The sequence below is a fragment of the Carassius gibelio genome, chromosome A13, assembly GCF_023724105.1.
Source record: "Carassius gibelio isolate Cgi1373 ecotype wild population from Czech Republic chromosome A13, carGib1.2-hapl.c, whole genome shotgun sequence".
In the NCBI taxonomy this organism is placed as follows: domain Eukaryota; kingdom Metazoa; phylum Chordata; class Actinopteri; order Cypriniformes; family Cyprinidae; genus Carassius; species Carassius gibelio.
In genome coordinates, this window is record NC_068383.1 from 4,332,740 (window position 1) to 4,360,307 (window position 27,568).

A 27,568-nucleotide genomic window follows, 5' to 3' on the forward strand; every position below is an offset into this window, starting at 1 on the left:
CTTCTGTGCTTCTCACAGAAAATGGAGGAACAGGTGTATGCTGGGACCAAACTCTCCCACTCATTCACTGGAAGCCCCCAGATATCAACTAAAAAATGCTGGGCCCCTCATCCACCGAAGCCTGTGGGCCCTGCTCCTGTGAGAGCTCTCCGAACGCTGCCACAAAGTCACAAAGCACTGCCATCAAGTTAGCATTTTTAAACATTCACTCACTAAAAAAGAAATAATTTCTAATCAATGACTTAACCACAAATAATCTGGATTTTATGTTTCTAAACGAAACAAGGCTAGAAGACCGTTGCAGTGCAACAATCCTCAATGAAGCAGCCCCTCCTAACTTTACTTACATGAGTGTTTGCAGGACTTTTAGGAGAGGTGCAGCTGCTCTATTTAAAGATGTTTATCAATGCAAGCATGTGGTCGGTACTTGTCTTTTGAATATCTAGGGATGGTGCTGAAAGGTGCTCCATGCATTCTGTTTATTATAATCTACAGGCCTCCAAAAACCTCTCCAGCCTTTGTTGAAGAGGTCAACTTGTATTAACAAGAACACTAGTGTGCCGTTTATGGAGGTTATATCTTCAACACCAAGCATTAATGCAGACTCTGTTGATATTCTCCTTGATTCTTTTAACTCAACAGTTAAGAATGTTATTGATTTATGTTGCTCCTGTAATAGAAAATTAGCAGAGAGAAATCAGTTTGGAGAAGACAATGCAGAAAAGCAGAACGGATGTGGTTTAAGACGAAACTTGAAATTCACTATAGCATCTATAAAGACAGCCTTCATGCTTTTAATGTGAAACTAGCCACAGCTAGACAGATTTTCTTCTCAAACAGTAACTTAAACAACATTCTTACTCTTTTTGCTACTGTTGAGAGACTGACAAACCCAGCCCAAGTCAAGTAAAACTAACATAACATAAACTTGCCTTCGCCTTACCTTGCCTATTGTCATAAGGTGGCAGCAGCAGCTGTGTGTTCGACTTTAAGCAGCCTGATCTGTATGATGTCAAAATACTGCGAAAATGACTTACCCTTTATTTACCCCTAATTGAAATCTTGGGTTGCACAAATTTCTACATATGCCATGTCATGCCATATCATCTAACCTATGGTTCTCAAAGACTTCTGTCAAATTTGCCCTTTGACTAAACATTTAAAGTGGCCCTATTATGCCATTTTTACGGTTCCTAATATTGTTTTGGAAGTCTCTTACAGTAGGATTACATGCAAGCAAGGTCAAAAAATGCTTTCGTTTTCTCAAAATATGCATTTAATCTCAAATCATTTTCCAGTGATTCTCAAACGATTTGTTTGAAGCATTTCAAGATTCAGTCTCTCTAAACCCCTCCTTTCCGTGAGCCTGCTCTGGTCTGATTGGTCAGATGCCTAGTCTGTTGTGATTGATCTACGGCATACAGCGGTGTCGGAAACTATTATATTCAGTTTAGTTCAGGTTTATTTGTATAGCGCTTTTTATGATACAAATTTTTGCAAAGCCTCTTTACAGAAAATTACGGTACTACAATATATTTAGTAGTAGTTTATCAGTGGTGACTGTCAGTAAATGTACATATGGCAGAAATGTACCGAAAAATCAATTAAAGACATAGTCAAACAGACGATGAACACAATTCACAATTATTATATGATGCAATGAAATGTATAGCAAAATTTGGTAGTTCAGTATGTTGTTTCAGGACATCAAGGTCCTCTGAAGGGTTTTGTATCATCTCTTCTCAGGTGTTCTGGATCCAGACTGAAGCTTGTGTAAATCCTAGTTACCACGGGATGTAAATCCCATGTCAAAACAGAGAAACAAATAGAGACATTATAGTCATTCCTAACATATAAGCAAGCAATAAAGAAAACAATAACTCTTATATTTGGTTATATGTAAAAATCGTAGTGTGATATTCAAACCGAAGAAACTTTCTTAACTTTCCTTCCGGTGGCATCATCTCATAATACAGACAATGACCTGCTTTAGACCCTATTTATTCTACAGCATGTGATGCTTACTACTCTTCTTCTGTAGAGCTGCTGCAGGTGTCAGATTTAGCATCTCATTGTTTTCTTAATTTTCATCAGAAGCTCTCACATTATTCTTACTTTCACACAAGACATTGTACATTTATCATCTGCTCATCAGCTCTTCTAATCATTCCCGCTACACAAGGCCACATACACAGCAAAATAAAATCATGGCCAGGCTTAAAATCGCAATTAACCCAATGTATTCTGCTTTCTGCCAAAAACCCTTAAGCCAATTCCATCCCCAGTCATCATCGGCATTTACCTCTCTAGATGTCTGCCTGTTAATTGCACTAGTCATGTTCTTAATACCCACATCTATCACGTGGCCATCAGCATCATTATCAGGAATATACATGCAAATGCAGTTCCAACAAGTAAACCCCACCCCCCCCCCCCCAACCAGGAGATGCAGTGAGCTGGTCCAGGACAAGTCTGTTTTGTAGTCCAGTGAGTTCCTTCTTGACGCCCTCCCTCACCTTAGTAGTGTTCAGTTCATAACTCGTGATTTGGACTTCAATTTGAAGAAGGCTAACCCCCTGCGCCAGAATTTTTTTTTGGATTTGTCTGCTCGATCTTTGAGTGAGGACACTTCTTTTTGATCTCTCTCTTGGCTCTTTTCAGAGGATTTTTGGTTTTGTTATAAAAGTGGTCAAGTGTCCACACAGCCAATACCAGTCTTCCAGCACACTGGTACCATCGTAGTCAGGCACATTGGCAGCTATTGTGTTAGACTTCTGTGTGTGAAAGTGATGTTAAGCAGACAGCTCATGCACATGTTTCACACAGCTCCCATAAAACACTGTGTGTTTATTCACCTAAGTCAGCCAGACATTCCCCTTGGCACGGGGCAGCTGATCTATCACTATACTGGTATGTAGTCCTCTGGTGACGCTGGAACCTTCCTGCAGTGACTTGCGTGCACCCATGTAGCTCTCTCTGCCGCTTTCACCACAATGTGTTATCAGCAAGACCTGATATCATGCAAGACTCCTTCTGCTGGCTTAGGCAGAGGATCCTTGAACTGCTGAGATATCTGAGAGGGAACAAGAGACTACTATTGATAGTAGTTTAGCATGTCATCTTCACACAAGGCTGTAGAGGACAGTGGTTGTGGTTCTGGTCCTACTCCACTGGAAGTTGTCCTTTCAAACCTAATTTCAAATGGACTCAAGTTAGACTTTATTCTTTTTCTCATTCTTACATACATTAACACAATGCGGAGTGCTTTTGCCAAACTTCATTAATTTGTTCTTTAATGTCACACCTGACTGATGGCTTCATTTGCAAAGGTGTTTCTTGAGGCATCATTTGCCCTCTGTCCACTTTGCTTGAGGCACAGATCATACATGATTGACAATGCCTATCCCCAAAGGAAATGAATCCCATTGTGAAATATTGATTTAGCGAATCGAACATTCCCCCTTAACTCTTGTGATCTAATCCATGTACAAGTTTTGCATTGTGTGGGAAAAAGTGTTTTGGCAGACATGGTTTGTCTTCAGTGTACTCTGCCAATGATTGTTCTCGGCCTTCGTCCATTGTTTATTCTTCTCTGCTATGGCAAAAACTTGCATGAGTGTTCAGAGATTCAGAAGGGAGTATGAATGAGTTATTGTTAAATGTTACACAGGTAAAAGAAGGTTCTGTTGTCATAGCTGCATCCTTCGCAGTGGTATCAGCTTGTTACCTAAAACACAAAATCATCACTTTGTAATTTGTGACACATTTGTAGATAGCAACTGACTTTTGGGAGGAAACTTGCTTCTAACAATGCTGCTATTTTATCATGGTTTAGCTCAGGGTTACTATCAGACTTTAGCAATTCCTGTGTTTACACAGTGCCCCAAAATCATGACAAGCCCCAAAAGATCAAAGAGAATTTGAGTAAATAGTAACTCTTTGTCCTTCAGCAATTTTGCAAGCTTCCGTCAATGCTAGTCATGCAGGCGCTTGTGATGGGGAGCCGCAAGTATGGGGAGTGCTCCAGTTGTTATTGTTGCATATGCAGTGGTTGCAGCTAAATTTGCTCTGTTTTGCCAGTTGTTTAGGTCTCTAGATGCTGAACCATCAATGAATAAAATTAAGTCAGCATAAATATGGTCTTGGTGCACTGACCTGTTCAAATGAGGCATAACAATCATGTTCTTCCCCATCCTGCTTTGTAGGGAGCAGTGTAGCAGGATTTCACACTGTGCATCTTTTAATTGAGATGTTTGGCATTTCAAACAGAATTGCATTGTACCTGAGCCATCTGTCGGCTGACAAATGGGATGTTTTATTTTCTAACAGGATCACAGAGACCATGCGTGGCATGAGCAAAGTCACATCAGAGTACCCCACAATTTCCCTTTAGAAGATATAAAATAGCTTTTTCTGCAGATGCAACAGCTCTCTAACATTTTGGCATGCCTGCTGCTACCGGATGGAGCTTACTTGAAAAATAGGCCACAGGTCTCCCCCATGATCCTGTAACGGAACAGAAGTCATGAAACCATTCTCTCAACAGTTTGTAAAAAAATGATCTCTGGGTTTGGGAGTCCCAGCGTTGGTGATGTTTGTAGCAGTAATACATTCTTAAATGCTTTCTCTGCTTCAACAATCACACAGACTGTGCGTACAGTTTAACAGCAGGCCCATGCAAACACGTTCGGTATGCAGACAGTGATGTATTGTATTCAGCATTTTCTTCTGCTGTCTCCACCCAATTCAAATGAATTCAATGAAACATGTAAGAGAATCAAATCAGAGAGTGGCATAATTTCTTTTTGCAGCATTTCACATAATTCATCTTTCAGTTTACACTGGTAAATATGTAACTGTGATTGTTGGATTGTGGCTAAAGTGTGAATTTGGCACTGGACCACTTCCCAGTTTGCACATTAAATCTCTTTCTAACAAATTTTGAAGGCAGTTTTCTGACAGTAGAAAACAATGTTTAAAGTTCATGCCATTCTCACTCGAGATGTAATCAGGCCTTAAAAGTTAGGCCCGACAGGACCCGAGCCCGACAGATTCCGGCCCAAGCCTGACAAGTACATTTTACAGCTTTTTAAAAGCCCGAACCCGTTTACGCTTGACATTACTCAGATGTTCGCATGAACACAGCTCTTTTGCCTTTTGTCACGAATGAGTCATTTATATACGTTTTAACAATTTATTCATGACTAATGTAGGCTATAGGCCACTTGGAAGTTGGAATAAATAAATAAAATAAGTCCTCTGTAACATCTCAGCACTCTAAATAGGCATAGGCTCATACAGCCAACACATCAATAAAAAATAGGTGTTTCTTAAATTAAATCAAGATAAATTCTAAATTAAGATGGTTATTTTTTCAAAACAAAATTAAGATAAAGGCTCCGCTGGATTTACTTTGCCACTAGCAGCTGAAATTTAATAAAAGAATAATGCCAATAAGCCTATATACTTCGTCTACATTTTGCATTTAAGACTCAATTAATATATAGTTATCATTTGAAAAACCATTACTCCCCAAGATTAGGCTGGGCCTACATGTTTTTGTGGAGGAAAATGATTGAATCCACTGTAGATGGCGTCAGCACGTTCTTGCACTCACTGATGGTGCGTCCAGCAATATAACACACTGGCTCGTTATTCTCATTATAAACATCGTCAAAACTTTCCAACACCTCAGACTCTGCTTTAGTTGCTGGTGCAACCAAAACGTAATTGCCAGAGGCAAGCCTTCAGTTCACCTTCAGGTCAGGGCAAAGATCTTCAGATATAATTTTCATGTCTCAAGCAGCTATGTAGCTGTGGCCTTCACGGTTCATGGGTCTGTGCGTTCATCTTGCATCTCTGTCTGATTGTGTGCGTCTGTTAACTGCAACTGCAGTCTATGAGCGCCAGCTGCAGCTCATTTGCGCTGCCTTTAAGTTTGGCTGGCAAGCCTGTTGGTGTTGTTGGTTCGTTAATTCCTCGCCCACCTGGGATTCCTGCGCTGGGTTAGAGTTACTGCACTTGAGTGGTCTGGACCCTATTCCTCGCCCACCTGAGTTTCCTGTGCTGGGTTAGAGTCACTGCAGCTTGAGCGGCCTGGAAGGTATTCATCTGGAGTTATGTCATCGTCTTCCTACGTTTTTCATTGCCTGCTTTACTGAGATATGCAAAATAAAAAAATTTTGCCCTCGCACTTGGATCTCGAGACTCGATCATTGGGACAGGCCTAATGGTTGGAGAGCCGGACAAGTTACCAGAAGGTCGCCGGTTTGAGTCTCAGTGCTGGCAGGAGTTGTAGGTGGGAGGGAGTTAATGACCAGCACTCTCTTCCATCCTCAATACCCATGGCTGAATAGCTGTTGAGCAAGGCACTGAACCCTCAGTTGCTCCCCGGGCGCTGGATCTATAGCTGCCCACTGCTCCGGGTGTTCACTTCTCACTGCTGTGTGTGTGTGCACTTGACTGGGTTAAATGCAGAACAACAATTCTGAGTATGGGTCACCATACTTGGCAAATGTCATGACTTTCACTTTTTTCACTTTCAATGGTACAGTGAAATATTCTGTGACAGTATAACCAGATGCAGAAGTAGACAAAAGAAATGTCACTTAATTTTGGAATTGGATCTATTTAATCAATTCTAATAACTGAGTTTCAGCCCTTTCAACTCCTTTAACACATAATCTTATATGTGGCTTTTGTTAGTTATTTAATATAAAGAGGAAAAAGGAAAAAAAAGAAACCTTGCACAAAAACCATATTCATGCTTGGGCTGGACTGAGAACCTGGGGCAAGAATGAGGCTGGGGCAAAATTCAGATGTGTGACCAATCTCTGGGTGGCTGTTAGCTGACACACACACACACACACACACACACACACACACACACACACACACACACACACACACACACACACACACACACACACACACACACACACATCCTTGCATCTGGGTTAGCACTGCCTCCCATGGTATTTCGCATAATGTAGGGAAAGTTGATTGGTGTTACGACCGATAAACTAAACCGGCTGTAAGAGCGATTATATTTTTGGTTTGTTTATCATAGGTAGCTTGTGTCGTAACACTTTTCTTTAAGATAAATCATTCAGATGTTCTTGTAGAGAGAAGATTTGTCTTTTTCTAATCTTTCAATGTGATCATCATGTATTAAATCAAGCATTTTTCTTCGTTGCAGTGAGCAGAAACACGAGCAAGCATACTTTCTTCATTGCAGTGAGCTTTAGAGGAAATGTGTGAGTGTGTTTCAGACTTGTGTGTTTGTGCTGTGTGGCCTTTGTGGATTTTGCTCCCGACTCCCCCCTCCTTCCCAAGCTTCTGCTGTGAAAGGCTCCGTTGTCAGTCTGCCTCAGCTTTCTCTGGTCCAGCCGCCGTTTGGTTAATCAAATGTGGACAGTGACATTTTCCTATGTCCCCTCTCCCTTCAGTAAAAGCAAACATGTGGATCATTCTGAGACTGTCTTTATACTCTCCCTCTTCCGTGTGTTTTTGGTGGTGTTCACTCTGACTGGAAATTCTTGATCTGTTGACACAGTGTTTTCACTGCCGGACGATATGCCTCATTGTCAGCGTGTTTCCAGTTTGCATTCTTCTTTTGAGGATTGCCTTAATGGGAAATGTGGTCTTATCTTCTGCCAGTCTATTGCCCCCAATTTGAGCATAACCAAAAGTTTAAGTGTTTGCATGGTGGGGCTGAAATCTTGACAAAACGCGTCCAAATCTTTTGAAAACCTTACTCCAGAGACTTTTAATGGCATTTAAATGGTTTTTTTTTCCAGCTTTCTGCTGATTCACACCTGTGGTTTTAAAGTAAATTAGAAAAATTCCTATGTTTTTGTTTTCTCCTCTTTAATTATTTATTCTCTTAATTTTTTCACACATTTTCCCAAGCTCTCTTTTACATGGTTCAGGACTGTTAAGTTAAAAGGTACCTTTTCATTTTCGATTCTAAATCCAGGTTATGACTTTCATATTTTCCCATATTTCTTTTTCATGTCATTGTAAATTGGACTGTCCAAATCATCAAGATCTTAGATTTGACATTCCAACACCCCTTGCGTCCTCTTTACCTCACACGTTGTCGTCACTCTTTAACTCACTTACTCGCACGAAGTCTTGCCTTATCAGCCCTCATCTTGCATCCTTGCAAGACGGTCCTGCTTACTCGCAGACCTATTTTCACTTACCTGCTAAACATAGAATAATTTACTCCACAAGCCCTCAGACCTCAGTCCCCCCTTCCCTGAATCCTTTTGGGGTTTAGGGCTTAACTGTTTGTGGGTTTACGGTGATCAGCCAACTAACGCCCTCAGGTCCTGGACGATCAATGGTATCCCGTCACTCGTCGCAAAGTTTGTTGCAGAAATTCTAACTTAATAAAGTAATAACAACATAACTGTGAAGACTGAGAATGAAAAACCAAACAGAGTTTTGTCTTTGTATTGCTTTAATTCTCTGCAGAGAATGATTTGGTTTACACACAGCTTGAGTCTGTGTGCGAAAAGATAACACACAGACTCACACCCCACTATTTATAGAATGTAAAAAGATACATTGAAGGACAGATTAGGACCTTTGAGCCAATGATGTTGCTCAGTGCACATCACCCCATAACACATGCATATCACCCCATAACACATGCATATCTCATACACATTACATGGAAGATGTCTAGTTACTCTCAAAACTGCGCATCTCTGGTACACAGTTTGCCCTTAAATTATTTTTTCAACCTAAAGCAGTTGCGTGCACAAGTTACATAAAATAACTCCATGTGCCTATTGACTTTAAAAATGGCATCACACAAAAAAAATGTAAGATATTATCAATCTTAGTGAGAATACGCAATAAAGGGAAGATCTTATCAAGCAGTAAACAAAAAATGTAAAGATCTCATCGAGCTTATCAAACAATGTCAATAAAACTCAAAGCTCTGTTCAAACTTATAAGGCACTACAGAGAAAAACATAAAGATCTTATTCTTATCCAGAAAAAAAAAAACAACATAAATATCTTATCAATCTTGCAAGCAGAAACATTTTTTTATTAATCTCATGAAGCAGTTCGATGGGTCGACCAGTGGTAGACATGTCATTTATTTGAGTGAATTAAGATGTCAGCTCATGATATGGGGTTGTACTGTAGAAGAAAGCATTTTAACACCTAAACCTCAATTTCATTACAGATAATAATATAAATAAAAAACGTACATGAAATTCATGTTTTCTAATTTGAATATGACTCCAATTCAAGAGTACTTTGAACTGAAGTGCTTTGTTTGTCCCATTGTGCTTTAAAGGGTGCATAACACCGTTTCTACCAATCTAATGTTAACCGTGAGTACCTAGAGGGATACTGCATCATTCATATCACCTAAAAGTCTTTAGTTTTTAACCCTTGATGGTTTTTTTTACAGCTTTATGCTTCTCTAGGGAAACAGCCGAGCTCCTGGATGTGTGCCGTGGTGTGACATCGACAGGAATAAAACCGAAAAAAAAAAAAACCTGAGACTTAAATTTTAATTAGTTTATAAAACATTTGTTGCCCCGGAAGAAACAATGTATCCATTGTTCCCTTATAATGCTGGCTTCATCTTTCAGCCGAAACCACACTCCCTTGGTGACTGTTGATTTTGTGGTCTAAAAACAAAATGATGAATCCTTCACAATTGCATCTTTGACCCGAAGGGAGCACGCCGAGGGGCTGCTCTATCTCTCGCTCTGATGTGCATGAACTCCTCTGGGACATGTGCCTATATAAGGAATTCCACTCTTTAAAATATCATACAGGGTCAAAACTTTTCCATAACGTTACGATCCCTGGGGGTTCTTATTGTAGGGTCCCTGTTTTGAAACTCTGGCCATGTTTTGCAAACTCTTTAAAAGTTTCAGTCAATCAGAATAGCATTAGACCTCCGTAACACTAACGTCTGGATTGTAATGATTCTTAGCAAACATTGACTCTGGCTGGAGATCCCATTATCCTTCAGTGCTCTGTCGGCATCAGTCCCACAGATGGGAGTCTTGTTGGCCTGAGTTGTGTTGTTATGGTGATGGTGTACAAAGTTTAGTGATTTGGGCCAAGGCTTGATGAAACTGGGGGATTTTGCTGGTGTCCTGCGGCACTTCAACAGTGCTGATTTATTTGCTGCTTGTTTTTCTACTCTGTTCTTGCACTATGCCGTCTTCCCTTTTCTATTTCAGAACATTTTTTGGTTTTTAGTTTGTTTTCTTTTTACTGCAACAAAAAGTGAGGTGAAAAGTTAGCAGGAGTCTCAAAATATCTCCGTTAGAGAGAAGGACTTGAGCTGAGATCAACCAGCCCTGATGCTTCCTGTAATTTTTCTGGCACGTTCTGAGATGCTCCTTGAAATAAGAATGTCATATTGTCATTTGAACAATGTCTGTAGTTTACTTGTTGTGTATTTGATTTGTAACTTCAAACGACCAGTGCATTGAATCTCTGTGTTTGTTGTGTTAGTTCTTGAGTGCAGGGTCAGTCCTTCATTGTCTGAAAGCTACCACATTCGTAGATATTTGACAGTACATTCTTTTCCTCTGAGAGTTTTGAATAAGCATCATCCTACCGTGTGTTTCCAAACTGGAATTCATTTAAAGAATAAAAGCCAAAAATTTTTGGAAGGTGACACTGCAAGACTACAACACAAAAGCCTGTTTTTCTGTCTTGAACAAAGGAGGAACAGGAGTTTGAGCATTGCAGTGGATTCACTGTTGTACAGACTCTTTGACAATGTCAGCTTTAATTATTTCTCTTTCCTGATTTAGTTACAGGGTGTTTTGCAAGAATTATAAATTGCATAAAGTTTGAGGAATCTGTCAGCAAAAATTTTTTTGACAAGATTTTAGATCATTTCCTTCCTTCAGTTCTTCCATTGAAAGTGTTTTATGATGCAAAACTTTCTGAACGGTATTTTTTTTAGACATTTCAGTCTAGACGCATAATCTGTGGTCATAATAGAAATCAAGCTGGGATATGGTGTATATATTTGTTCAGCAATGATGCATAAAATTTTTATCAAAAGTGACGGTAAAAACATTTTGTAAAAAGGTTTGTTAAAAACTTTGTTCTTTTGAACGTATTATTCATCAAAGAAACCTGGAAAAATAGATTCCACTAAAATATTAAGCAGCTGTTTAACACTGATAATCAGAAATGTTTCTTAAGCCAACAAATCAGCATATCAGAATGATTTATGAAGAATCAAGTGACACTGAAGACTGGAGTAATGATGCTGAAAATTCAGCTTTGCATCACAGGAATAAATTCGATTTTAAAATATATTCAAATATAAAACTTATTTCGAGTTGTAATGATATTTCACAATATTACTGTCTTGTTATACATTTGAACAGTGGTGTATGAAAGGATACAATTAGACATAAAATGCTATTCAAAGTCAACATATGAAAATGAAAAGAAATGTAAATCTGAACACAATTGAATATCCTGTTTAAAATGTTCTTACAGAAGACATATGGAGTCACCTGTCATTAACATGTTCCTCTTGTCTGTCTTTATTTTAGATGGGAACTGGAGCTCCAGAACCCCAGTTGTGGTTCTGTCTACATTGTGTTTTTTCCTCCTGTGCACGACAGGTCTGCTCTTATGGTTATACTGTCATAACGTGCACAGATGACCTCATATCCATACAGGAAGGATTGTTGAAAAGTAACTACTACTGCTCTTCCTATAGTGCCTCCAACATAAGTTTTTATCCTTGTATTTAAATGAATACTGCTGCTCTACTAGACTTTATGCAATACAGATTTGGGATGGAAACACAAGAAAAAATGTTGAAGTGATTTTGTTTTTTGTGGCCATTACGTTGTTTGTTTCACTTTGCTGTCCTAAATTCCTCAAATTCACTATAGCGACTGTATCTTAAGTTGTTTAGTGAAAAACCCCACCCCCCTCCCCCTCACAAAAAGGTCAATTTCAGGCCATTTAGAGCATTCCTAAAAATAAGAGGGAGAATGCTATACTATAATGAAATTAGAATGGTTTACATAAATCATATTTTCATGGCTTCTTTTGAATGTCAGTTTATGGAAAACAATGTTATTCTAAACCTAAAGTGACAACATCAAACAATAGTGTGACCCCGCTAATCACCCCTAGCTTGAATTTAAGAAAAGACTCTCGATCTTTCTTACTCAAGAAATTATACACTTCAGCTTTAAAAATGACAGCTCAATGAAGAGTGATATATTTTAAAACATTGACTATACAAATGTTTATGAAATATGCATATCACAAAGAATATTCAAGACAAAACACTCATTGTACGCCTGATGGTTTTGAAGATTTTCACTATGCACAGACTTGCTCGAATTTACTTTCATTGTAGCATTAATATTAACAAGATATATATTTTCATTTTTAGCTTGAGTATAAACAATGAGCTTGACCAAGTGTGTTGTATATGATTTAAAAAAAGAAAATAATTTAAACCAAAAGCAAATTAAACAAGTATTTTTCAGATCATGAGTGTTTCTGGGTTACGTGTTTTTTCATATTTCCAATCATTAATATTATTATTAAGAATGAAAATCGGACCAAAAAACAAAATGGTATTTCAGCCATCCACAATCCACATAACATTCGATAGTTTACAGAAATGACACCTTCACCTCACATGTCCATTCCAACTAGAAGGTACAATCTTTAAAAATCATGTAAATTAACACGAGGTATTAAAGTGTATTTAATATATTTTTGATGTTTAAATATCGATGATGACAAAGATCTCTGGTTTCTCTATGTCATGTACTTGCATTGCAGAGTAGGTGATTGCTTTCACTTCTGTTCCCTGTAAAAAAGGAAAATCAATTCTAAATAAAAGCATTAACATATTTGCAGTCTGTTGTCGGTTTAAACAAAAGCATGTTTAATTTATGCACCAAATGGAATCAATTAACATCTTGTGCAGCTACACGAGTCTGTAATAAATCCATTATCAATGTTGTTGTTTTTTTTTACATCAAAGTGTTGTTTCCAGCTAAAATATGATTACATTTCTCCATAACAATGATAAATTTTTTTGTGGATTGTTATGTTTTTAATCAGCCGTTTGGACTCATTGTGACGGCACCCATTCACTTCAGAAGATCCATTGGTGAGAAAGTGATGGAATGTTAAAATTCTTCAGATCTGTTCTGAAAAAATAAACTCGTCTACATCTTGGATGCCCTCTGGGATAAGTAAATGTTCTGTAGAAGTTCATTTTTGGGTTTAATAAGCCCAGGCTAAACATAACCACATTCCAGTTATGTGAATCTGGAGCATGACCGTTTGACTAAACATTGGTTGTGAATCCTATCACTCGTTTACTTACTCTATTTAAATGGATCTGCTGATAATGGGTTCCCCAGACAAGTATTTTACTATAGCTCAAGGTAATATTCACAGAATCATAAATTGAAGGAAACAATTTATAACAGTATTTATGTCACATAATGCACTAGCCAATCTGATTATTTTTAACCACTTGAATGGGGAAAGGCAGAAATCTGTGAAGACTTTATGGAATTAAATCTGGCATTAACTGCATCATAAAATTAGCTTTAAAAGGTTTCTCTAAATCTGTTCCAATTACATCTTGAATGGTCTGAGGGTGAGTTCATTTTCATCAAATTTAAATTTTTGGGTGAACTTTCCTGCCCAGGTCAGATATACTAGAGTTCTAATAGAGAATCTGGCTCAGGACTAGTTTGCATAAAAACAGCTGAAGTCATTCACCACTAAATTGTATCACACTACAGGATGTGGTTTTTATTGCTCCCTTTTGTCCATCTTGGACTTGTGACAGATACGGTCACAGATTTGCAGTTTGTAAGCAGTGCTTTATTAGCAATTTCCTAATCTTAACTGTCCTATGATTAGAACTACCAAGTGGCTGGCAAATAAATGTGCTACTGTTTAACTACAGTAGATGTGATTCAGCAGAAATTGAATGTAAAGCAAATAAAGCACAGATGGGTTTATTTAACAGAGTGACAGCCATAAACCGATTGGGAACATACCTGTGGATGCTTACTCAGGTTAAATTCTTCACCCCACCTATAAAAAAAAAAAAAATGAATTAAACTTGGCAACAGTCACACAACATGAAAGAATCCTACATACGGAATCAGTTGAAGAGGGAATCAAGGCCCCATCCTGAATTTCTCAAAATGCTGCTGTTGAATTTAAATGCAGATTTATTTAAAGGTACAGTTCCCAAAAATGACTTACAAAGTAACTCTTAAAGAAGGGGGATTTTCACAGTGATGCTATAGAATAAAACATTTTGGTTCCCCAAAGAACGTTTTTTTAAAAGAACCATACATTTGAATAATCTAAAAAAAAATGTATGAGGGAAAGAAAATACTGTGGAGGTCAATGGGGACCAGAAACTGTTTGATTAACCACATTCTTCAAAATATATTTTTCAGTATTTACCAGAAGAAATTCATACTGGTTTGAAATGGCAAGAGGCGGAGTAAATAATCTTTTTTCACTTTTGGATGAACTATCCCTTTAACATTTATTTTAGGCAAAGATAATTTAATATTTGTAGTTCTCAGAAGGCAAGGCAGACTCTGAACTGAAATTCCAGACTGTTTACACACTACTAAAAGGTGTTAGCTGGAAAAGTCAGACCCTTGTGGAGAATGTGGGGCCTCCTTCTGAGAAGAGGAAAGCATGCAGTGAAAGTTTACTGATTTTTTTCCATGTGAGTCAAATGAACGGGAAATTCAGTCAAAATGAAATTCCTATGAAGCTCTTTCCTCACCCACTGCTTTCCCCCCAATATGCACAGAGCTAAAAGTTAACAATGAATGTGAAGAAAGTCATTTCATTTTAGCCATTTCTCAGTCAATGTCTCTATTTTTGCTGCATTCTCAGATGCATGAATACGTAAAGCATGATAACAACAGGTTGCATAGTATCTGAACCAATAGGGTCTCCAATCTATAGCCAAAGAGCATATAACAAACCTATGTTTAGTATACTCAAGTAAAGAAATACACACACTATATGGCAAATCTAGAAATTGTTTTTTTTTATATATACTGAAACTGATGAGAGATCCATTTGAGAGATGTGACAGCAATGCACTTATAAGTCTGCGATCTGCCATAATGCAAGAAGAAGAAGCCTCATGCACTTGCTGCTGTGAAGCGCATTCACAAGAGTTCTAACAGTTCGGTCATTGCGTGAACCGAACAGAGGTAAAAAAAAAAAAAAAATTAAAACCCCATTTATAAATACGGTTCAGTTTCTTGCAGAGAGCGATCGTTTTGTGTCCTTACACATCAATGTATCATCACGAGCCGCAGGGTTTCATTTGGATTTGTCTGTGTGTTTTTTTTTTCACTCTCATAGATTCTGTTAACATTTGCCTTCCATTGTACAGCTGAGAGAAAGCAAAGACTGAAGCTAAAAATCATAATTTGTGTTCTACTGAAGAAACAATGTCACATACATCTTGGATGCCCTGGGTGTAAGCAGATAAATATCAAAATTGTATTTTTGGGTGAACAATCCCTTTAACAAAAACATAAATGGCATTATATATATAAAAAAAAAAAACAAGATCCAGCCCATTTCCACTAGGCTACAGTTCAATATTTTTGCTAATCTTTTTTTTTTTTTACCAGGTTTCCTGTCTGGCTATGAATACCAAGCCTGACTGAAAGCTGTGAAAAAAAAACACCTGCTCAACATCCAAGAAGTTCATTCGTGTTCAGACACAAAAGGCTAGTGTTCAGTGGTTTGGCTGAGCATCTGTGGGAGCTCCGTGGTCGTACAACGAAAGACTCACCCTATCGAGCGGATTCTGTACTGCAGTCGGTCAATGTGCAACACCTTCACTTCCTGCAATACAAAACAACAGGTTGTTGGGAAAAGGAAAAGACTATGGAAATCTAATGCCAATGTGTGCACAATACCCTGGGAATGAAGAAGATATCAGCGCTGAATTTAAAGAGCCAGTCATCTAAGAAATGAAAAAGGAGTGACTCCATGTCTTCGCCTGAAACAACAAGATAAGGGTCATCACGCCTTTACTGTCATTAATGTATCAGCCCTGGCACAATGGTTTGTCAAATAATGAAAACAAAATTACATTTATTAAGTTTCTTGTGGCAAGAAGTGGTTCTCAAGCCCTTCCTTTGCATAACAAACTCAAAAATATGATGTCAGCTTTTATGGTTTTTCTATTCTATTCTATTTTTTTTTTTTTTTTTTGCTTTTTAAATTTAAATTATGTTAATAAAACTATTTTAAATAATTTAAAACTTATAGAAGCAACAATAACAAATATAGAAGCAACAGTAACAATTTCCAAACAAGCAATTAAAGGGATACTCCACCCCAAAATGAATGTTTTGTCATTAATTGTTCTAAACCCGTAAAATATTTGTTTGTCTTCAGAACACAATTTTAGATATTTTTTTTATGAAAACTGGGAGACTTGTCCCAGTTGAGACTGTCCCATAGACTGCCAAGTAAAATACACTCTAGATGTCCATTAAAGTATGAAAGATATCATCAGAATAATCCATCTGCCATCAGTGGTTCAACTGTAACATTATGAAGCGATGAGAAGACTTTTTGTACACAAAGAAAACAAAAAGAATGACTTTATTCAACAATTCATCTCCTCGGTTTCTCTCCATATCAGCATAGCACCATTTTGGAGATTATGACCTGAATGCAGGCAGCTTACGCTGTTCTGTTTCAGCAGTTTTCTTTCAAATCAAAGTGTAAATATACATTAAAAAACATATCCTTGTGGTTCTGCTGATCCAGAAGAGCGTACGCTGACATTGAGAGTGTATTTTACTTGGCAGTCTATGGGACAGTATCAAGCCTCCTAGTTTCCATCAAAAATGTCTAAAATTGTGTCCCAAATACAAACAAAGCTTTTACAGGTTTTGAACAACATCGGGGTAAGTGATTAATGACAAAGTTTTCATTATGGGGTGGAGTATCCCTTTAATGCTGGAGTCAGTAATATATCCAGTAAAGTTAATAAAAAAAAAAAAAAAGAACAATGTCATTTTACTGTTGAATAGCAAAAACAGTTCTTTCATTTTTCAATATTGTGCTGAATAAAAGGCAAACAGAGTAATAAAGCTCTATAAATGTGGTTTTTATAATTCATGCAATATATTTTGGTCATATGAAGTCATGTTTATAGCTTTAAATGTCCATTTTAGTGTCTGCCACTCCCAAGCAGGTCATACCACTTTGCAACAACATGGAGATGCGTAATTGATGACAGAATCTACTTCATTTATGTAATTATATTTTTTCTAGACTGTGTAGACAACTTGCAACCTTTAAAATGAGGTCAGACCTCGAAGCTTTTAAGATGTAGAAATGATAAATTAATTTAAATACGGGTCTTAACAATTTCATGTGTATGAAACATGACTCACTACCAAAATTGCAATGACTAACACCTTGGCCTCTCATGTTTTTTTTTTTTTTTCAGCTATTTAAGACTTGTTTTTTTTTTTTTTTTAAATGGTACCTAAACCACTGTTAAAAGACTCATTGTGTTTGTTGTTTAAAAGACTGATTCAGAACATGCTATTGTGTTGCCATGTCTTTACCTTAGAAGGTTCTTATGGCTTGTTGATTGGTAAAGGTTCATAAAGAAATCAGGTTTATGTTTTTATTAATGTGGGCAGGTATTTTGGCATTATTCAATATTTTGGACAATTTATAGCATTTGGATTTATTTAGTTTTATAATTGGCCTGTTTAGTGATTTTTTTTTTTTCTTTTTTTTTCTGACAAGTAAGTGAAAGCTTATATTCCTGAGAAGAGAGACACATCTCTGGTGCATGTTAAAATACAACATTAACAACTAGTTCTGTACCACTGTGTAGAATTTTTGTAAATCCGCCTGTCACAACCTGAATTTTTCAGGATTTAATTTGGTTGTAAAAAATGGTCATCACTCCCATAAATGACTGAACTCTGTGTGTACATGACTGAGAATTGACTCACCTTCTGATTCTACTTCTAGAGTGTCAATGGGTTCCACAGTTTCTGTGTCCGTCATGTAGCCAAACATCCCCATTGCACACTGTTCAAACGCCTCTTCCAGAGAATCACCCCATGAATGAATCCTACAGTGAAAAACCGGGAATGCCTCAAAGGTATGCTGCAAACACTCACACATTAATTCTTCCATTCATTCCGAGTAACCAACCATAATACATTGACCAAACTTTGGTCACGCGTTAAGGAATGTTGAAAGCATTGAAAAAGATTCTGGCGGCACTGGAAAAGTGATTCAGGAATGACTCTCATATCCTTACAAATGACTCTCTCTTTGTTTTTGTGTTCACCATTAGTGCATCTTCTGACATTTCATGTTATTTTTGCATTTGATTTAAGTAACAGTGCACTAGTCACAGGCAAATACTTACTGGACATCTGCAGTATGATCAAGATCTGGAACAGAAAACCGAATATTTATTTAATGATGCTGCTAACCCATATAAATATAAGCGTGAAAGTGAAAACACCGAACAATCACAGAATGAAACTTTTTACTACACTGTATGTTTCGACATCACGATACATGTGTGGGCGTGTTTCAGTGACTCAAACATTTTCGAAAAGCCTCGTTATCTCCATTCCTACGTCATACACATTTCGCATTATTAATCTGATGGTTGTAATGAAACTATTTTAAAATAATACAAAATAAATTGAAATGATACTATTTTGTGTGCTGACGTCAAATACGCCGTCGTATCACGTGATCTAATTAATATTCATGAGCTTTCAAATCATTTTGCTACTAAAGTGCGTTTCTGTAGCGTTCATGACTTAACCTACATATGATTCTTATGTATGACAAGTATGTGTTACAAGTTGGTATTTCCAGCGCTTTTACATTTAGTTTAAGAAGGTTTTGTTTGTGTTCTACTCGATTTACATGACATGCGGAATAGAAAGTGAACTCGAATCCACTTACACTCGTATTTCCTGGTGATGGGAGGATACTTTGACTTTGTAGCTTTTTGCGCTTCTGTGAGATCAAGTTCGCGGTCATTCATTGTTCCGCGGTTCTTCTGTTAAGTGATTTTAATGTTCTGTAACTGGTCTTTCCGTGATAACATGCTAGTCATGCAGTGCGAAGGCAGAAACTGTAGACATAAGAGTGCACTTGCTTCTGGTTTCATTTTCATCGTAAAAGTCCCATTCCCTTGTTGTTAAATTACTAATTTCCCTTCTTTTTATGTTTTATGGCGGTTAGCAAACCAGCTTTTGGAGGCGATCATATCAAGCATTTAATCCTTTTACTAATATTTTATTATATACTGTACATTTGTTCTTTTTAAAAAATTAATAAGAGCTTTATAACCTTTATGACAACTGTTTAACACATTCTGTAATGTCTTAAAATTGATATCATGAATGCCTTTTCATATGCCCTATCAGCACATGCTCTACAGTTTCTAGTACAAGTCCCCACAATGATTAAATTAACTAGATTCATGTCTTTCTGTCATCTGGAGTGATTTATTAAGTGCAAAATGTCCAAAATTTTTAATCGAGATATCTATTAGCAGTTCTTACATGGCCTACTTGTTTATATATATATATTAAAATCACTTATATATATTATATATATATATATATATATATATATATATATATATATATATATATATATATATATATATATATATATATATATAATTACACAAATGTCGCCATTTGTTAGCTTTATCCCATCTCTCTTCCCATATCTTTCTGACAGCTATTTAAATGAAACCTTTCATTTCTGATTTACTCGAGGGTACATGTAGTATTTGTGTGCCTGTTTCACTATCTTGTCTACCTCCTCATTTCCTTCCACTCCAACATGAGCAGGCACCCATTAAAAAATTATGCTATAATTCTCAGTTGCCGTAAAGCTATCTGAATAGAGATCATCTTTTCTGCATATACAATTTTTAGCAGTTCTTGTTAGCAGATTTATATTTAAAGTGAGGAATATACATGGCAGCAGTTTCTGGGTGTTTAGAACCATCTGTATGCATTTGTAAAAACTGAAAGTAATGACTAAATCTAAATGCTGCTGCACTATTGTCTCTTTTGGAACATATTTCTGGTTTTCATTTATTAAATTAAATATTTGCAAATCAACTGTTGGCATAGAAAAAAGCCAAGGTTTATATACTGGCAGAGCCACTGTGGTGCTAATATCGATATCACTTATAAGATCATTATGATTCACCACATACTGTTTGTGTATTTGAGATCTGAACCTTTAATTTCTCATTTACTTGATCCACCGTTACTCCTTCCACATCCAAATATTTCCCAGCTCCCCTCAGGATTATTCTGATTCTTTCTTTTTGTGCTGAGCAACTGACGACTTCCGCCGTAACTGCATTGAATGACATCTTATCAATCAACACTGCATTGTCATTTATTCTTCGACTGCTTACTTGTTCATCCACTGTAGAGGATTTTTACACCAGTTCTATTTTTCCTGCACTCCTCTTCAGATTTTTTTGGACACTGTTTAAAGCAGGGGTACTCAAATATAAATTTGAAAGGTCCACTTACGAATTTTCCATTCAGTCTGAGGTCCACAAAAGTGACCGTCAAATTCCAAACACAGAACTCCAACAACAAAAAAGGCATTCCCCAAAACTGGCCGTCTTCAACAGCTGAGGAGCTGAGGAGCTGAGGAGCACCTGCTGCGGTAACCATCTTCGTCCAGAAGGTGACAGGGTCACAGTGAGATTCCTGCAGTGCTATGTTTTCTTGGAGCTCAATTAGCTCTGTTTGGAGAGAAGCAGCATTGGCCCATGGGAAGACTTTTGTGACTTCAGTTGAGAATTCTGCAACATTTTTGACAATAAATGGATTTTCAATGCACAGCAAGACGTGTTTTGCCGGAGGGAAATCTTCAGAGCGAGTTTGGAAATTTTTAATCAGCTTTTCCAGGAATTCAGCATATTTGTGATGGTGATGTTTTCCTGCAGTCTGATCCAAAAGTCTTGGAAAGTGAAGCAGGTCCTGCTGTAAGACACATTTGAAGACTTCCAGCTTCCTCTGGAAAGCACGGACAGCTGACATGAGGTCACACACTGTGGTGTTTTTGCCCTGGAGCTTTATATTAAGGTCATTGAGATGGGAAGTAATGTCAGTTAGAAAAGCAACAACTTCCATGTCTTCTTCATTCTTCATGAAATCCACAAACGGTTTGGCTTTTGCACTCTTCTGATTCAATAGAAATGTCTCCAGCTCTTTCCGCAGTGCCCAAAATCGCTCCAGTACCTTGCCTTTACTAAGCCACCGGACATTGTTGTGAAGGAGCAAATCATCAAATGTTGCATTCACCTCTATTAAAAATGAGCGCAACAAACGATGTTGAAGGGCAGAAGATGCTCTTAGATAGTTGACAAGTTTCATGACAGTTGTCATTACTTCTGAATACTTTTCTCCAAGGCTGGCACACAAAACCATCTGGTGAATTATGCAGTGGTATGCCATGAGGTCAGGGTGGTGAGCTCTCAAGCGTGACACCAATCCCCTCTCTCTCCCAATCATACAGTATTGTTCAAAATAATAGCAGTACAATGTGACTAACCAGAATAATCAAGGTTTTTCGTATATTTTTTTATTGCTACGTGGCAAACAAGTTACCAGTAGGTTCAGTAGATTCTCAGAAAACAAATGAGACCCAGCATTCATGATATGCACGCTCTTAAGGCTGTGCAATTGGGCAACTAGTTGAATTAGTTGAAAGGGGTGTGTTCAAAAAAATAGCAGTGTGGCATTCAATCACTGAGGTCATCAATTTTGTGAAGAAACAGGTGTGAATCAGGTGGCCCCTATTTAAGGATGAAGCCAACACTTGTTGAACATGCATTTGAAAGCTGAGGAAAATGGGTCGTTCAAGACATTGTTCAGAAGAACAGTGTACTTTGATTAAAAAGTTGATTAGAGAGGGGAAAACCTATAAAGAGGTGCAAAAAATGATAGGCTGTTCAGCTAAAATGATCTCCAATGCCTTAAAATGGAGAGCAAAACCAGAGAGACGTGGAAGAAAACGGAAGACAACCATCAAAATGGATAGAAGAATAACCAGAATGGCAAAGGCTCAGCCAATGATCACCTCCAGGATGATCAAAGACAGTCTGGAGTTACCTGTAAGTACTGTGACAGTTAGAAGACATCTGTGTGAAGCTAATCTATTTTCAAGAATCCCCCGCAGTCCCTCTGTTAAAAAAAAGGCATGTGCAGAAGAGGTTACAATTTGCCAAAGAACACATCAACTGGCCTAAAGAGAAATGGAGGAACATTTTGTGGATTGATGAGAGTAAAATTGTTCTTTTTGGGTCCAAGGGCCACAGGCAGTTTGTGAGACGACCCCCAAACTCTGAATTCAAGCCACAGTACACAGTGAAGACAGTGAAGCATGGAGGTGCAAGCATCATGATATGGGCATGTTTCTCCTACTATGGTGTTGGGCCTATTTATCGCATACCAGGGATCATGGATCAGTTTGCATATGTTAAAATACTTGAAGAGGTCATGTTGCCCTATGCTGAAGAGGACATGCCCTTGAAATGGTTGTTTCAACAAGACAATGACCCAAAACACACTAGTAAACGGGCAAAGTCTTGGTTCCAAACCAACAAAATTAATGTTATGGAGTGGCCAGCCCAATCTCCAGACCTTAATCCAATTGAGAACTTGTGGGGTGATATCAAAAATGCTGTTTCTGAAGCAAAACCAAGAAATGTGAATGAATTGTGGAATGTTGTTAAAGAATCATGGAGTGGAATAACAGCTGAGAGGTGCCACAAGTTGGTTGACTCCATGCCACACAGATGTCAAGCAGTTTTAAAAAAACTGTGGTCATACAACTAAATATTAGTTTAGTGATTCACAGGATTGCTAAATCCCAGAAAAAAAAAATGTTTGTACAAAATAGTTTTGAGTTTGTACAGTCAAAGGTAGACACTGCTATTTTTTTGAACACACCCCTTTCAACTAATTGCCCAATTGCACAGCCTTAAGAGCGTGCATATCATGAATGCTGGGTCTTGTTTGTTTTCTGACAATCTACTGAACCTACTGGTAACTTGTTTGCCATGTAGCAATAAAAAATATACTAAAAACCTTGATTATTCTGGTTAGTCACATTGTACTGCTATTATTTTGAACAATACTGTACATGGTGCACCATCAGTAGCAATGGAAACAACATGCTTCAGGTCTATCTCTCTATCTCTAAGCATCTGTGTCACTGCTTCATAAATGTCATCCCCCCTTGTGTGTCCTTGGAGGTTTGTGAGACCCAAAACATCTTCATGAAATTCTCCCTTTTCTTCATCAAAAAATCTGACAAAGACCATGAGTTGTACATTGTCTGTGTTGTCTGTGGATTCATCCACAGCCAAATGAATTTGGCTTTTTTAATAGCAAAGCTAAGTTGTTCAAGCAAGTCATCAGCAAGTATTTCAGTTCGTCTTGCAGCAGTGGAATCAGAACAGGGTATTTAGCTCATTTTCTGGATTATTTCTTCCTTTTGAGTGCCTTCAAACAGAGCAGTCACCACTTCACTCATACACTCCTTGAAAATTTCAGCATCAAAGAAGGATTTCTTGTGTTTTCCTAGGACCCATTCTACTCTTAGTGAGGCTTCCGTTGCCCGCTCCTGTTGTGTGGCTGATCTAACTAATACACTGCTTGTAGCTTCATAGGATGATTTCAGCTGGTTTATTTTTATGGTCCTTACCTCTGTGTTCTGAGGGTAATTTTGTTCAAAATGTGCATGCTTGGTTTCATAATGGCGTTTTACGTTACCACTTTCGATGATTGCTACCGTCTCGGTGCAGATTAAACACATTGGTTTTCTGCTTCCCGCGGGGAGCACGAATGCATATTTTTCTGTCCATTCACTCTTAAACTCGCGGTTTTCAAAATCCACTTTTCTTTTCTTATCAACGGCCAACTTTGAGCATGCCATTTTCACTTTCAGTCAGCAAAAAAAAAAAAAAAAGGGTCGGTTATCGATATTTGCACTACTCGCAAATGGTGAGAATGCCTGCCCGCCTGGCCCAGATGATGTGATCGGTAGATACAGTTTAAATCTAGATTAAAGACCCATCTCTTTAACCTGGCATACACATAACATACTAATATGCTTTTAATATCCAAATCCTTTAAAGGATTTTTAGGCTGCATTAATTAGGTAAACTGGAACCGGAACACTTCACATAACACCGTACTTTCTACATCATTAGAAGAATGGCATCTACGCTAATATTTGTCTGTTTCTCTCTTGTTCCGAGGTCACCGTGGCCACCAGATCCAGTCTGTGTCCAGATCAGAGGGTCACTGCAGTCACCCGGATCCAGTACGTATCCAGACCAGATGGTGGATCAGCACCTAGAAAGGACCTCTACTGCCCTGAAAGACAGCGGAGACCAGGACAACTAGAGCCCCAGATACAGATCCCCTGTAAAGACCTTGTCTCAGAGGAGCACCAGGACAAGACCACAGGAAACAGATGATTCTTCTGCACAATCTGACTTTGCTGCAGCCTGGAATTGAACTACTGGTTTCGTCTGGTCAGAGGAGAACTGGCCCCCCAACTGAGCCTGGTTTCTCCCAAGGTTTTTTTCTCCATTCTGTCACCGATGGAGTTTCGGTTCCTTGCCGCTGTCGCCTCTGGCTTGCTTAGTTGGGGTCACTTCATCTACAGCGATATCGTTGACTTGATTGCAAATTAAAACAGACACTATTTCAACTGAACAGAGATGACATAACTGAATTCAATGATGAACTGCCTTTAACTATCATTTTGCATTATTGAGACACTGTTTTCCAAATGAATGTTGTTCAGTGCTTTGGCGCAATGTATTTTGTTTAAAGCACTATATAAATAAAGGTGATTGATTGATTGATACTTCTGGCTGCCTTGAGTGAGCGAGCGAGTGACGTAGTGACGACGTTGCTATAGCGACGCTGTTACAGCTACTGTGATTGGACAAAGATGAAGCAGCCAAACCGAGTAGACGCCTCAAAGATAAATAGGTCCAGATTTAACCGCACCTGGGTCCGGATGCGTACCGGAGTCCACCTATTGAGTACCCCGGGTTTAAAGCTTCCACATATGATGCTCCTTCAGATACTAATATAATTAGTGCTTTCACAGCATCCTTTCTAACTTTACATCCTCCATAACCCACACTATGGTTTTCTCCACAATCACACATTTTGGGTTCACTGCATGCACTTTCTGACTCGTGCTCTCCTCCACATCTAGCACAGCGTTGTTTTCCATTGCATACTGTACTGTAGTTACGTGACCAAACTCCTGACACTTAAAGCATCTTATAGATCGTGGAATGTACTCAAATATCCTAGATACACTTTCTCAGGTAATTTTTCTACTTAATTTATCTACTACTACTGCCCCTGATAGAAGATTTTATATGATAGACTCAAATGTAACCTCAGATCTTATCCCTGTTATCACTCCTTTCACCCGTTTCCTTTCCTCCATCATTGTACATGATACTTTTATTCCCAGCAGAGATTTCAGTCCTACTGCAGCTTTTTGTTGCTTCTTATCATGACACAACAACAGTAATCTGCCATATCTTACTTGCACTATCAGTCTTGCCAACCACTTCTTTTAAGAGCTTTAGTTATTTTAATTGGGTTCAACACATGAGCCGATTCCGCAATTAATGTAATCATTACCATTTTTAAGAAATAAATCATTGTACTCCTCTTTTGGTCTACTAACCTGCTTTCTTTCTCTTTCACTATCTAATTCATGAATTTGATTCGCTTGAGCTGTCATTTTCCTGTTTTAAGTTGCTTCCAAGCTAAATGAGAGTATAGTACACTTGCAATACAGACAGAGGGTTTAAATTTTGTGTAATATTAAATAATGTTCAGCTCCACTTTGATATTCCAGTATAGCTACTTGATACATTGGAGGACATACAGTTATTAGGAGTTATGTAATGTGGATTTGATCTGAAATTTTTTTTGATGTTTCCTGTTGACATGCGTTGCAAAGAATTTCTCAGAAACAGCCATTAATAAAGTTGTCAGCTTCATTGTTTATCAAGTTATCTCTGTCATCAAAGATAAACAAAAACATTTCATTTCCCCAAACTCTCTGACAAAATAACAAGCAACTGGTGGAGAGGAGACACAGACACGCTCTTATTAGCATCTGTTGCGTAAAGCACACTTCCTCTGGGTAGTCACATGGATTAATGTGAGGACTTTCAAGGCACCACAACCTCTGACGTTCAACATTCAGTAAATGTTTAACGTTTTTATTTTTCTTGGAGAGAAGTGGCTTCTTTGCTGCCCTTCTTGACAACAGGTATTTGTCCAAAAGTCTTCTCCTCAGTGTGTGTGCAGATGCTCTCACACACCAACCTGCTGCCATTCCTGAATAATGAAGATGGCTTCACTTCTTTCTTTGGAGGTAACTATTGCTAAAAAGAACACAATGATTGCAAGCGCTTATTGCCTCGATCCTTTCATAGCAATCATTCTGCTTGTATAATATAAGGAATAGCAACTTTGATAGTGACGAGGACCAACAGATTTTATCCTTTATACCAAGGAGCAAGATTACGAATACAAATCCATACACCTTTAACACTGTTTTACTGAATTTTCTTTCTATTGAATAACTAACGTAATTTGTAATTAAAGATTTTATTAACTATGAACTTGTGCAGTTATGCTAATTAATTATGCAAGTTCTTATTCCAAAATGTACCATAAGGTAAAACCTCAAAAGAAGCTTCTAATTTAACTATTTTATATATATATATATATATGTATGTATATATATATATATATATATATATATATATATATATATATATATATATATATATATATATATATATATATATATACATATATATATAATGCATTCAGTTCAGTCTAGTATGAACGGACAGAATGACTGTTATGGCCATTCTAGGTATTTCTAGTGTTAAACAATTTTTAATAAAAGGGATGAGTCAAAAGTATAAATTATTATATTAATTTAAACAATTATTATCAATTAATTTTTATATCAAATAACATGTAGGCTAGTGTCTTAATTTTTTTTTAATATGTATTATGCATTTGATTTTGTCAATCGACACATTTAAAAATATATAGCAAAAATAGTAGATGGGCTTATTGAAAAATCTAATTCGTACTCTGCAGTAATATAGACTTCCTGTTTACAGCAGTAGCCTACACAAAGCTATCTGTTATTCACTGAAATTGTAGCCTTTTGAAGTTTTTGTCGTGCATTTGGCATCTTGACTGTTTTCATGGTCAGCTTTGATCACTTTAATGATGACACATTATTCAACTTCCTGAACTCTTGTTAAAAGTCTGATTACAAAATGCGTTCCAAAATGATTTGTCTATAAGCCGTCTAAACACAGCCCAGATGTCTGCTAAAACAAGGCTGAATATGGGCTGTCAGTGAAAATTGAATAGACTTCCAACCA

At 37.6% G+C, this 27,568-nt stretch overlaps 2 protein-coding genes across 3 annotated transcripts in view; one reads left to right on the forward strand and one right to left on the reverse strand.

The window, feature by feature from the left end:
* Positions 1–12,893, forward strand: part of LOC128025922 (butyrophilin subfamily 1 member A1) — a 26,542-nt gene extending 13,649 nt beyond the window's left edge. The window contains exon 4 of one of the 2 annotated variants that reach the window (XM_052612533.1): positions 11,565–12,893. In XM_052612533.1, coding sequence (XP_052468493.1) covers positions 11,565–11,677 — 113 coding nt within the window. In that variant the 3' untranslated portion in view covers positions 11,678–12,893. Of the gene's footprint in view, positions 1–9,436; positions 9,581–11,564 lie in introns of those variants that run through there. The other variant, XM_052612534.1, reaches the window with a different exon arrangement.
* On the reverse strand, positions 12,217–19,229 carry LOC128025927 (protein archease). Its single transcript, XM_052612540.1, has 7 exons — positions 19,024–19,229; positions 18,470–18,494; positions 18,045–18,166; positions 15,975–16,057; positions 15,848–15,900; positions 14,064–14,100; positions 12,217–12,850 (listed from the first exon to the last, which is right to left on the reverse strand). The coding sequence occupies exons 1-7, from the start codon at positions 19,103–19,105 to the stop codon at positions 12,764–12,766; spliced, it is 489 nt and encodes a 162-aa protein (XP_052468500.1). The 5' UTR covers positions 19,106–19,229; the 3' UTR covers positions 12,217–12,763.
* Positions 19,230–27,568: the final 8,339 nt, after the last annotated feature.